The sequence below is a fragment of the Populus euphratica genome, unplaced genomic scaffold, assembly GCF_000495115.2.
Source record: "Populus euphratica unplaced genomic scaffold, PopEup_1.0 scaffold87.1, whole genome shotgun sequence".
Lineage (NCBI taxonomy): Eukaryota > Viridiplantae > Streptophyta > Magnoliopsida > Malpighiales > Salicaceae > Populus > Populus euphratica.
The window spans coordinates 121,563-135,484 of record NW_011499900.1 but is presented as its reverse complement, the minus strand read 5'-3'; the positions used below and the strand labels follow the sequence as shown (position 1 = coordinate 135,484).

General features: G+C 38.1%; 1 protein-coding gene across 2 annotated transcripts; it reads left to right on the top strand.

Moving 5' to 3' along the window:
* Window positions 1-8,271: 8,271 nt before the first annotated feature.
* Window positions 8,272-13,622, top strand: LOC105132600 (cellulose synthase-like protein D1). Of its 2 annotated transcripts, none has more exons than XM_011036176.1 (7): window positions 8,272-8,539; window positions 8,576-8,885; window positions 9,144-9,573; window positions 10,010-10,393; window positions 10,743-11,118; window positions 11,715-12,102; window positions 12,214-13,622. In XM_011036176.1, the coding sequence occupies exons 1-7, from the start codon at window positions 8,272-8,274 to the stop codon at window positions 13,151-13,153; spliced, it is 3,096 nt and encodes a 1,031-aa protein (XP_011034478.1). In that variant the 3' UTR covers window positions 13,154-13,622. The 2 variants fall into 2 exon arrangements, with proteins under 2 accessions (XP_011034478.1, XP_011034477.1); XM_011036175.1 differs by having other exon boundaries at window positions 8,573-8,885.
* Window positions 13,623-13,922: the final 300 nt, after the last annotated feature.

The window sequence follows — 13,922 nt, the reverse complement described above, 5'->3', positions numbered from 1 at the left end:
TGTTTTATATTTACAAAAAAAAAGAAAAAAGTGATACAGTTTTTTTTTTTTTTTACATTTTTATTTGCTTATTTCATGTTAAATCAGTTACCAAGTTCAATCTTCATTATTGACAAAAAAATTCTCCATCGACAGTATTTTCTAGTTTTCTTTAGTACTCTTATAAGAGGATAAAAAATTAATTTTAACAATATCGAAATTAAGAATAATAATAAAAAATAAAGTAGACAGAGCCAGAACCGCAGTGGGTGGTCTCAGATGCGGTCCAAGTTCATGCTAAGGCCTGGTCCATGTGCATTGACCGCATGAAGGGCAGGCTTAGCAGCAGGATGGTGGCCCCTTGCTGGTGTCCTTTTTAAAGCCGTTAAATTGGTAGCAGAGAGTTGATCCCCATTTTCGACAGTTTTTGCTGGTCTCGAGATCATCCGCGGAAGTGGCAGTAAAAGATTTTTTCTTAAACTGTGACACAAGATTTTCATTGCATGTTGCTTAGTTGTGCCAGTTTGAGCTCTTGGATGGATATGAGTAAAGCTAGCTCTGCAGAAGGAGTGCATAGCTAATAATCCACATCACCACGGGAAGCTTGCAGATCATCACTGGTCTCGCATGCCTTTCAATCTGTTGTAGATTCTAATGCAGCCTGGGAGAGTTTATGCCGTCTGATTACTTGAAGTTATCTCCAGCACTACGGCCTCTCAATCTCAATCATCATCCCTAACTTCATTATCTAAGAAATGACTTTATTTTCATCTTCGTCGTTACCCCATCATCATCGACAATGGCATCATTGTAGTAAAAATCACCTCTGCATAACTACGTGCTTTCAACTTAATTGATAGACCACCAAAGATGGCTTTCTCCTTCACAATCCTATTTCCAAAAGAATGAAAAACTTCATATCTAGGCATTGTGATTATTTCTCATCAGCAAAGTCAGGTAACACATCGATCCTCAAACATTAGAAGAAACTGAACGTGAAGTTCTAAATCAGCTTTTTAATTCTGAGCCTTGCCAATATGGGTCACAGATCCTTTTAACTGTTTAATACAGTGGTCATGGACCCTTTTCATTCTCGGAAATCCTGGCATTGTGTTGGGAAAGTGCTCCAGCCTGCTACCACCGTATACACATGTTTCAAAAGGGTATCAATTTTTACCCAGTGAAGGATGTGTTGATGTTAATGTTCTGGAGAGTAAACTGATAAGTTAGCTCATTAAAGTTGGTTTGAGTAACTTGAGAGTTTATTTGAGCATTAAAGTTGGTTTGAGTAACTTGAGAGTCTATGTGGTTAAGTTATTGTCTTGTGATATGTGTCGTAGTGTCAAGTGTCAAGTGTCAAGACATATACATTGTGATGTAATCTCTAGAATATAATATGGAGAAAATGTAGAGACAAAGGTAAGAGAGAATGATATCCAGAGACGAGACATGGAAGAAAGTGATTTCAGATCAGAAAAATTGGAACTTTCTTTCTTACAGTGCAGCCGTTTCTTGTGGATGCAGGACAAAAGTCCTTGGATTGAAGGGTTTGCCTAAAGGATTCAGATATTTCTATCCCTTATGTAGAAAATGGTGTTTCCTTATTCCTCTGTTTACACTTTACAACTATATATATAGAAGAATTTGCTTAACTGTTACATGAATTATAAATAACATTAAAAACTATAATTATCAAGAATCAAAACTGAATTATTTTAAGTTACTTAATTAGGTCACTCAATTAGTTTTGATTAGTTTTGATTGAGAAGAGGAAATCTCTTTTTAGTTACATAATTAGTAGAGGATATTTCTCTAACACCCTCCCTCAAACTTAACAGGTTCAGCCACCGGGCTGGGTTTAAAAACTATGCTTACAGTGCAGTAGAGCACAGTAGCCAAAATACAGCACAACATACAATATCAGACATGCCTTTTGTGTAGTCGCTTAAAAAGGTGGATTCTGCTCTTTGTTCCTTTGTTCTTGTGGTTTCAAGACCCGTTTCTTGTGGATGCAGGACAAAAGTCCTTGGATTGAAGGGTTTGCCTAAAGGATTCAGATATTTCTATCCCTTATGTAGAAAATGGTGTTTCCTTATTCCTCTGTTTACACTTTACAACTATATATATAGAAGAATTTGCTTGACTTTTACATGAATTATAAATAGCATTAAAAACTATAATTACCAAGAATCAAAACTGAATTATTTTAAGTTACTTAATTAGGTCACTCAATTAGTTTTGATTAGTTTTGATTGAGAAGAGGAAATCTCTTTTTAGTTACATAATTAGTAGAGGATATTTCTCTAACACCCTCCCTCAAACTTAACAGGTCTACACAAATAAGTTTGCAAGTAAAAAACACATGACGATTCTTGTGAACATGTTTGTTGAGCAGATCGGCAAGCTGATCTATAAAAGGGATAAAGCAAACACGATGGTTTCTAAGTGTAACCTTTTCACGAACAATGTGATAATCAAGTTCAATATGTTTAGTACGAGTATAAAATATCGGATTAAAATTCATGTACGTAGCATTGAGTTATCACAATGCAAGAGAATGGGAAACTAAATGTGAGTACTAAGTTTATAATAGAAGAATTTGCTTAACTGTTACATGAATTATAAATAACATTAAAAACTATAATTATCAAGAATCAAAACTGAATTATTTTAAGTTACTTAATTAGGTTACTCAATTAGTTTTGATTGAGAAGAGAAAATCTCTTTTCAGTTACACAATTAGTAGAGGATATCTCTCTAACACCCTCCCTCAAACTTAACAAGCCTACACAAATAAGTTTGCAAGTAAAAAACACATGACGATTCAGCAAGCTGATCTATAAAAGGGATAAAGCAAATATGATGGCTTCCAAGTGTAACCTTTTCACGAACAATGTGATAATCAAGTTCAATATGTTTAGTATGAGTATAAAATATCGGATTAAAAGCCATGTACGTAGCGTTGAGTTATCACAATGCAAGAGAATGGAAAACTGAATGTATGCACTAAGTTTATAGAGCAAGTAGGCTAACTGAGTAGTCTCTACACTAACATGAGAAAGAGAGCGATACTCAGACTCAACATTAGAATGAGCAATGGTAGGTTGCATATTAGAGGACCAAGAGACTAAGTTAGTGACAAGATAAACAAGAAAACTAGATGTTGAATGGCGAAATTCTGAACAGCCAGCCCAATTAGCATCTGCATTAGCAGCAAGATAAGTAGGATAATGCTAAGGACCATAGAATAGGCCATGGTCAAGTGAGCCTTTAATGTAGCGAAGTATGTGCTTAGCAACAATTAAGTGAGGGATGCATGGTTGACTCATGAATTGAGCAATGTCAGGGCGAGTGATTATCAAGTACTGTAAGGATCTAACAATTTCCTAAAAAGCCGTTGGATTTGGAAGGAGAGCACTGTCATTAGAAAATGTGATAATCAAGTTCAATATGTTTAGTATGAGTATAAAATATCGGATTAAAAGCCATGTACGTAGCGTTGAGTTATCACAATGCAAGAGAATGGAAAACTGAATGTATGCACTAAGTTTATAGAGCAAGTAGGCTAACTGAGTAGTCTCTACACTAACATGAGAAAGAGAGCGATACTCAGACTCAACATTAGAATGAGCAATGGTAGGTTGCATATTAGAGGACCAAGAGACTAAGTTAGTGACAAGATAAACAAGAAAACTAGATGTTGAATGGCGAAATTCTGAACAGCCAGCCCAATTAGCATCTGCATTAGCAGCAAGATAAGTAGGATAATGCTAAGGACCATAAAATAGGCCATGGTTAAGTGAGCCTTTAATGTAGCGAAGTATGTGCTTAGCAACAATTAAGTGAGGGATGCATAGTTGACTTATGAACTGAGCAATGTCAGGGCGAGTGATTGTCAAGCACTGTAAGGATCTAACAATTTCTTAAAAAGCTGTTGGATTTGGAAGGAGAGCATTGTCATTAGAAGTGAGAATATCCTTTGCTGATATCGGAGTACTCACGGGTTTATTAAGCAACATATCATGCTTCATGAGAAGATCATATGCATATTTGAGTGGATTGATATGAACACCTTTATTTTGAGATATAACCTGCAAACCAAGAAAGTAATGTAGATTTCCAAGATCTTTGATATCAAAGCCCGACTTAAAGCATCAATAAAACTTTGTAAAAGTCTATCATTACTATCCTTGACCATAATGTTATCAACATAGAGGAGAAAATAAATTATATGACACTCATGTTGGAAAACAAACAGAGATGAATCAACCAAGCTCTGAACAAAACCAACTGATAGTAAGAAACATGTCATTCGGTGAAACCATGCACAAGGAGTTTGCTTGAGGCCATAGATAGCCTTGTTGAGATTGCAAACATGAGATATCCATTACAGATTAATAAATCATGATGGTTGAGTCATATAAACATCTTCTTTAAGAAATCCATGATGGAACGTGTTCTTAACGTCCAATTGATGAAGTGGCCAGCCTCTAGATACAGCAAGAGAAAGTACAACACAAATAGTTGCAGGTTTAATAATAGGGCTAAAGATATCTATATAGTCTATATCTTGTTATTGATGAAATTATTTAGCTACAAGTTGTGCTTTATGATATTTAATTGTGCCATCTAGGTTATGCTTTACTCGAAATACCCATTTATAGCCAACAAGATTTTGAGAGGAATAAGAAACTAGTGTTTAAGTTTAATTTTTTAGCAAAGCATTGATTTCATCAGCCATTATAGCATGCCATATCACATGTTTAGAAGCTTGAGTATAATATGTAGGCTTTGTAGTTTCAATGATAATGAGGAAAGCATGAGGAATTGGATATTTGATAGTGCCATCTGTGTGAATTTTAGATTGCATAATACCATGTTGTAGACATGTCCTCTTGGGTGGAAAGGGTGATGTTCTTGGTAGTGTATAAAGAGACTGAGGAGTAGGTGATGAAGGTGTGGATGGTGCTAGAGAATTAGCGACAAAAGAAGGATCACCTGAGATCAGTTATGTAACAACTATATCATGGGCAGATGGTTGAAGAGGTGTGGATTCTATCTGTGAAGTATCTAGATATAATGAATGTCGGCGTTGATAAATGAGGATGTGGGCAGCGGTGGGCACCATAGACTGAGATGGAGTCGATGATGCTGTTGTTATAACCCATTTTTAGGCTATTCCCTAATTCATATTTTTTCTCACTGCAACACTACACATGTATGACATCTGTAATTGGGAATTCAATATCCACTTCTTGCTTTGGTTAAGACACAAGATAAAGAGAGTTATTGTTCTCAGCAGGTAGGTTTGGACCAGAAAGAGCAGGTTGTGGAAGTTCTAAGCTGGATAAAAGTGTGAATTCTAATAAATCAGCTTCAAAAACTGAATGTGCTTGCAACTGTTTATAAGAAAAAAAATATTTATTTAAAAATAACATGCCTAGTAATATAGACATGATCGGTTGTAGGATGTAGACAATGATAACCTTTATGTTAAGAACTGTAACCAAAAAAGACACGCTTGCTGCTCCAACTCGAAAGTTTATCAGAGATATAAGACCCAAGATAAGGAAAACATGAACATTCAAAAACCTAAATAGAGGAATAGGAAGGCAGGATGCCATAAAGATGAGTATGTGGAGTATCCCAATAAAGAGTAAGAGTAGGAAGAAGATTAATAAGGTAAATAGAGGTTAAAACAACTTCAACCCAAAGATGATGTGGAGTACCAGAAATGAGAAAGAGATTGCGAGTTATTGTAGCAATATGGTGGTGTTTATGTTTGGTAAGGCCATTTTATTATGGTGCATGAGGGCAAGAAAATCTTTGTTAAATTCCCGAGAATTTACAAATAAAAAAAGGTATTAGTGATATATTTTGTCATATTATCACTTAGAAGAAATTGAATGGTTTCGTGAAAAATATTTTGAATTTTGGCAGCTAAAGTTTGAAAATGAGTGGGGATTTCATTTTTATGACATATGAGGTAAATTTAAGTGTAGCGTGAGAATTCATCTATAAATAAAACATAGCATTTGAAATCTCTTATAGAAATAGTAGAGGAGGACCAGACATTACCATGTATAATATGAAAAAGAGTAGTAGCAGTCTTTTGTTGGAATTAAAAAGTAACTGATAAGACTTGCTAAGTGCACAATCTCGATAAAAAGAAGGGAAAGATAAATTGGAATTAATTATAGGACTTAGATGTGCAAGGACATTTGATGATGGATGACCTAAATGATTGTGCTAGATGGAGAAGTGAACGGAAACAAGGGCTTATGGAGAAGCAGAAACACTTAAAAGATTAAGCGGATACAAACCATCTTTGCAGGGCCCTGAAATAATAAGCATCCAGTGTGTAAGCAATATATTTGATAGAAGTCAGTGCAAAGAGAAAGAAAACATGATTATTTTTAGTGAAACGAGCAAAAGATAGAAAATTTTTGGGAATAGATAGAATACGGTAGACATTTCATAGAGTGAAAGTAAAAGAGCCTAATGAAAAACGAAGGTTACCAATACGAGAAACAGATATTGCGTCCCCATTACCCATATAGATATTATACGGCCCACCATAGGATTGAGAATTATTGATTTTCATGGATGTCATGTGATGGGTTACACCTGTGTCTAGGCACCAGTTTGGTTTGGATCATCAGCATAATGTACATCAGCAAATGGAGCGGCTGTGTTTGGACCAGAAAATCTATGTGGACATTGAGAAAGTTCATGGTGACTTGAGTGACAATTGGAACACCATTGAGGTGCTGGGCCAAGAATACCATTTTGTAGAGGACGAGCAGCCCATGCTGGTGAAGTAAACGGCCCTAATGAAGGCTGTTGCATAAGAAAAGAAGACCCAACCTGTGACTGTGGAGTGGCGTGCTGCTGAGAAAAGCGACCACGTTTGAAGCGACCATTGTTGGGATGACCACTAGTGGGAAATTGGTGGCCGGTATTAGGGTGGTGATCACGATAGGTAGAGGGAGTTTGGTTGTGATTTAAAAAAACGATTGCTGTAGAAGAATCAGCAGGACGAGATTGTTGAGCATTAAAAGAGAGAATTCGAGCCCAAAGTTCAGTGAAATTAGGGAGCAGAGGATTTTGAGTAAAGACAGTACAAAGCATAAGATAATCAGGGCCAAGACCATGAAGAGTGGCGATGACTAAATCCTCATCAGGAACAGGCTTGTTAATAGAAATCAAAGCATCAACAATTGATTTAGCATGACGAAGATAAGTGTCGACAAATTGAGTGCCTTTATTGAGATCAAGAAGTTGCATTTTGAGATTGGTTGCACTTGCTACAAACTTCTGGGAAAAGTGACGTTCAAGACAGTCCCAAATTACTTTTGATGTGTCGAAACCAATGGTAAGTTGTGCAATGTTTTATGATAGAGTGGTGGTGAGGATGCTAATAATTTGTTGGTCAATGGTGAAGCAACTAGCATGATCAAGATTAGGAATGGATCTTGCAGATTGAGTGTCAGTAGCAGTAGTCAGGATGGTGAGAGATGGTTGAGGAATGGTGCCATCAACATATCCCTAAAGTTTGGTACCATAAAAGTAAGGTTTGATTTGTCGAAGCCAGATGAGATAATTGATTTCAGTAAGTTTGGTGAATTGAGCAGTATTTTGAGAGAGAGAGCAAAAGAGATGGTGGACATGAGAAAGAAACAAGAAAAAGGAAGAGAAACACTAAAAGAAGAAACATAGGTGAGGGTTGTAGGTTTAGGCTGACGCCAAGTAGAAAATAATTTTTCCTTATCCCTCTGTTTGCACTGTACATCTATATATATGAGGATTTGCTTGACTGTTACATGAATTATAAATATTATTAAAAACTATAATTACCAAGAATCAAAACTGATCTTCGATTACTCAATTAGTTTGATTGAGAAGAGGAAATCTCTTTTTAGTTATATAATATATCTCTCTAGCACCTTCAATTTCTATTCAGGGAGTTCTTCTGTCTATTGGTAACCCAGAGGAGAGAAGGAGATGTCAAGAATTTATTTTGCACGTAATTAATCACATTATAGCCATGTGTATTAGAGAGGTTAAGCTTAAAATAAGGGAACAAAGTTCGTGGCAACAAATCTAAAAAATAGAAAGAAATTGTGGACCACGTTGGCCCATCGAACTCGATGTGGTTTTCCTTTCTTCAAAATGAAATCTCTAGTTTCGTGGAAGAAATTCAATCGAGAACAAAAAACCATTTCTATGTATGTTGCAAGAAAAGCAATGGTTTTCTGAGGAATTTGTCATCAATACCACAACATTTATGTCATGGCAACCTCAACAAAACCTAAAGCAAAGAATTTGTCATCACAAGCATCAACCGCTGGCCGTCCTCAACAGGCTGTGAAATTTGCACGCCGGACATCTAGTGGACGCATTGCCAGCTTTTCACATGATGAGGATTTGGACTTGTCTGGTGAATTTTCAGGGCAGAATGACTACATCAATTACACTGTTGTCATGCCCCCCACCCCTGATAACCAGCCTGCATGGCCATCCTCAGAAAATAAATCCGATGGGCCTACGAGCCGTTTTGGTTCCGAGGCACAGAACGCGTCCAGGCGGGCAGGAGAGCAAGAAGATAATTATGGAAGCCGCGGTGGCAATGGCCACAGCAATGACAACTCAAAAACGGAACGAGGAATGTCTATAATGAAATCAAATAATAGATCAATATTGTCAAGGAGCCAAACAGGAGATTTTGATCACAACAGGTGGTTGTTTGAGACAAAAGGAACCTACGGTGTTGGAAATGCGTATTGGTCAGACCAAGACAAGTATGGTCAGGATTCAGAGCTGAGTATGTCGGATTTTTTGGACAAGCCTTGGAAACCACTCTCTAGGAAGATTAGGATTCCAGCAGCTATTCTCAGCCCTTACAGGTGCGCTCTTTTATATGTAACAAATGAATTTAACATAACAGGAGCATAGTAGATGGTAGTTAGAATTTCATTTCTAGAATGCTCGCTCTTTTATATGTTCCTTGACAAATCTTTGCAGAAAGCTGCGTTTACCCTCGATTTTCTTTCTGCTAGACCTTATAATATATAGGTTTCAGCTAAATTAAGGAGGGTATTTAGGCTTTTTATCTTTGTAAAATTTATCTTAGAATTTGCTAAACACAAGTTTTGTATGAACAGGATACTTGTGGTGATCCGTTTGGTACTTCTATGTTTCTTCCTTGGGTGGAGAGTCCAGAACCCCAATCGTGATGCCATGTGGCTGTGGGGGCTGTCTATCGTTTGTGAGATTTGGTTTGCTTTCTCATGGCTACTAGACATTTTTCCTAAGTACAACCCCATCAACCGATCCACTGACCTTGCTGCTCTGCGCGACAAGTTTGAGCAGCCCTCCCCTGCAAACCCTCATGGCCGGTCAGACCTTCCAGGAGTTGATATTTTTGTCTCCACTGCTGATCCTGAGAAGGAACCTCCACTTGTCACTGCCAACACAATTTTATCGATTCTTGCAGCTGACTACCCTGTTGAGAAGCTCTCCTGCTACATTTCTGATGATGGTGGTGCCATACTCACCTTCGAGGCTATGGCTGAGGCTGTTAAATTCGCAGAGGTTCTTTTACAATCTTGAACACCAAAATGAACGGGAAAAGAAAGAAACAGAACAAGTTAGCCCAGTTTGAAGTGATTTAAACCTTTAAAAGCTAGGACTGAGATTTCCCTACTTGATATTTCCTATCGAAATCATTTGGCATTGTTGCTTTTCACAGAAATCAATGGCCCTTCATTACCAAAACACAAATGACACCAATAAACAATTTTGTGCTTTCATTCAATGTTTGAATGTGCATCGTCCCGAGATGAGTTTCAAACATACCACCTTTCGCTGCATTACGGACAATATATTGTTTAATTCAGAAAATGTTATCCCTTACATCCAACGAAACACAAGTTGTGATTTCGTTGAATATTTGTTTAGTGATCGAATTTACACACGTATAGATTCTACATGCTGTAACTAATCATGCTTTGTTTGATTGTTCACTCAGGTTTGGGTACCATTTTGTCGAAAACACGACATTGATCTGAGGAATCCGGATAGTTACTTCAACCAAAAAACTGACCACACCAAAAACAAGAAACGGCCTGATTTTGTCAAGGACCGCAGATGGATGAAGAGAGAGTATGACGAGTTCAAGGTCAGGATTAATGGTCTGCCAGAGGCAATACGAAGGAGAAGCAAATCATTTAACTCTAAGGAGCTGAAGAAGGCAAAAAGTCTCGCCAGGGAGAAGAATGGTGGTGTGTTGCCATCAGAGGGGGTTGGTGACGTCCCTAAAGCTACATGGATGGCCGATGGTACCCAGTGGCCTGGCACATGGCTAGATCAAACAGCGGATCACAAAAAGGGGGACCATGCTGGTATCTTGCAGGTGATTACAGTTCTAAATGATTTCTCAATATATACGCACATTTATAGATCCGATGTTGATGAAAAAGGATCAAGTAATTGCATGAAGAAGATGGAAAGATCTCTCATTCATCGGCATAAAAGAGGAAAGTGAAGTGTTACTTGGTTTTTCCGTTGCTTGACAAGCATTACTCAATCCGTCAACAAATGTTTTCTACAAATTTAAAGAGAAAGATAACGCTCGTGTTGTCTCTTGATTTAAATGGCCTCTGCAACTCTGTCTAATATTTTCTTGAACAGATTCTGTGCTGATATGCTCTTGTGCTGAATTAACTTTTGAAACTTGAATCTGTTACCATGCACCCATGCAGGTAATGACCAAGGTCCCAGAAAATGAGAAGGTGATGGGTCAGCCAGATGAGAAAAAATTAGATTTCACTGGAGTTGACATCAGGATACCAATGTTCGCATATGTATCGCGTGAAAAGAGGCCTGGCTTTGACCACAATAAGAAGGCTGGAGCCATGAATGCATTGGTTAGAGCTTCAGCTATATTGTCCAATGGACCGTTCATACTCAACTTGGATTGTGATCATTACTTCTATAATTGTCAAGCTATAAGGGAGGGAATGTGCTTTATGATGGACCGTGGTGGTGACCGCATATGCTACATTCAGTTTCCGCAAAGATTTGAAGGGATCGACCCCTCCGATCGATATGCAAATCACAACACTGTCTTCTTTGATGGTAATGATTTGGATTTAACTTCAAATTTAGAAGTGAAATTGATAACATTTTTATTATGAAAATAATCTTCGAGATTGTGAAATGGCTAAGCATACTTTAGGCTATACTCTTCCAAGTCGTAATGGGTATTTTCTGTCCATGAAAACATATTTGTAGAACTAAAGAAAACACACATGCCTAAAACTTTTCAGACATAGTGATCCTCTACTCCATCTGTTTCTAGGATTAGTTTTTGATTGTTTAACTCAAGTCATTTGTATAAGGAACCTGAAATGATACGGATTCCACTTTCTGCCTAGACTTGAAGACACTACTTCTCTGCTGAAGCAGACCGGAATGAGAAAAATAAGATAACACAACACATTGCAGAAAACCGAAACAACTAGTTGTAGTAGGCATGAAGAAGCTAAATAAACTATTTTATTTATTTCTATCCATATATTTGTAAAGCACTTTCCTATATTCCATTTTTAGAAAGATACAAAGATAAGCAAAAATACCAACTGAAAGGTTTTCATTTGTTAATCTAAAATTTCTGTTTTTGAAACCTCGAGGCATCATCATCATATCTTGAACGTTACCTTCTTACAAAACAGGAAGTATGCGAGCACTGGATGGTCTTCAAGGTCCGGTGTATGTAGGAACAGGGTGCATGTTTCGTAGATATGCACTGTATGGGTTCCTCCCACCAAGGGCAAACGAGTACTTGGGCATGTTCGGCAGTGCGAAAAGAAGGGCTCCGGGTCAATTAGAAGATGATTCAGAGGCTCAGCCCCTTACATCGCACCCTGACTTAGACCTGCCAAAGAAGTTTGGGAATTCAGCAATGTTCAATGAGTCCATAGCTGTTGCTGAATTCCAAGGACGGCCGCTTGCTGATCACAAATCGGTGAAGAATGGCAGGCCTCCTGGTGCACTTCTCCTGCCACGTCCTCCTCTAGATGCACCCACAGTTGCTGAAGCAATTGCTGTAATCTCTTGCTGGTAATAATCATGCCAATGCCTTCCTATATCCATATGATTCTTGTACCGAGAACCTCATTTTTTAGTTACAGCAATCAAATTCTGAACGTGGTGTTTTGATGTCGAGCACAGGTGTGAGGACAAGACTGACTGGGGGGATAAGATAGGTTGGATTTATGGCTCAGTCACAGAAGATGTGGTGACTGGTTATCGGATGCACAACCGTGGGTGGCGATCTGTGTACTGCGTAACAAAGAGAGATGCCTTCCGGGGCACAGCACCAATCAACCTCACTGACCGCCTTCACCAGGTGCTACGATGGGCTACCGGTTCAGTTGAAATCTTTTTCTCCAAAAACAATGCCTTCTTCGGAAGCCGGCGACTGAAATTCTTACAGCGAATTGCATACCTCAATGTTGGCATTTACCCCTTCACCTCCTTCTTCTTAGTCACTTACTGCTTCCTCCCTGCGCTTTCCCTTTTCACAGGAACCTTCATTGTTCAAAGCCTGGATATAAGTTTCCTCATTTACCTCTTAACCATCACTGTAACACTGACTCTCATCTCCCTTCTTGAAATAAGATGGTCCGGTATTGGGCTCGAGGACTGGTGGCGTAATGAGCAGTTTTGGGCCATTGGCGGAACTAGTGCTCACCTTATTGCTGTGATCCAAGGCCTTCTAAAAGTCGTAGCTGGTATTGAGATTTCTTTCACGTTAACCTCGAAATCTGCAGGCGAGGATGAAGATGATATTTATGCTGATCTTTATATCGTCAAGTGGACAGGTCTCTTCTTTATGCCACTTACCATCATCGTAGTCAACCTTGTTGCCATTGTTATCGGGTGCTCGAGGACACTATACAGCGAGATACCAGAATGGGGTAAGTTGATGGGAGGACTCTTTTTCAGCTTCTGGGTGCTGTCTCACATGTATCCATTTGTGAAAGGCCTGTTGGGAAGGAGGGGAAGAGTACCGACAATTGTTTATGTCTGGTCAGGCCTGATTTCCATTACTGTGTCTTTGCTTTGGATTTCAATCACTAGTGAAAATCGTGGAAAACTTGATGTATAATGATGACCGGTAACAAGAAACCGAGGTCGAAACACTTTCCTTATCTTTTTTCCATGGTGTAATTTCCTTAGATGCATTTCATTAGGCAAAGAAAGTAATGTAGCCAACATTGGCATCAGAAAATTAGCTATACCTGTCCCTTAATTCCTGACTACTCTCTCGGAAACATATTAGGATATTATAAAGTTCAGTATCATTTGTACTTGAATCACTATCTTGAACACGGTGCAGAAAACTTAAATTCATGTCAATTCACTATTCACAGGTCTTCATCTAACGAATATATTGGGGGATTTTTTTTTTTTAATATTTTTTGCTGCAACTGGTTTGTGATTTGCTGTGGATTGAGATGACAATTCTATACTGGAGTTGTAGTGGCTAATAAATTCAGTCGCTTTATTGGCTCCCCCTTTATTTTGCTTTCCTGAACCCCTTTGTCATCTGTCGTTCTCTGCTGTCAAAACTCCATAGATCCTGTCACCGAATCTTCCAATAAGACCATAACAATCTTTTCATCATCATAAACAGTATTCCGATGTCAAATACCATTTTCAAATCAAAGTAAAACACAAAAACATGGATTTTGATTTTTAAGTTTAGGATTTCCAAGCATCAAAACACCTGAAATACAATAAAGGCCGAGTCAAAAATTGATATGAATTAACTGGCATGAACGAGACCTTCCTTTTGGTAATGGTCTCACCTCCAGTAATGGCGAGACATCATTGAGGAACCAATCCAAATACCCCATAATTCATGCATGTCAATC

Coding starts and splice junctions, on each gene's coding strand:
- LOC105132600 (XM_011036175.1), top strand. CDS start 8,272: ATGGCAACCTCAACAAAACCTAAAGCAAAGAATTTGTCATCACAAGCA. Junction 9,574..10,009: donor AGGCTGTTAAATTCGCAGAG/GTTCTTTTACAA, acceptor TTGTTCACTCAG/GTTTGGGTACCATTTTGTCG. Junction 12,103..12,213: donor ATTGCTGTAATCTCTTGCTG/GTAATAATCATG, acceptor TGTCGAGCACAG/GTGTGAGGACAAGACTGACT.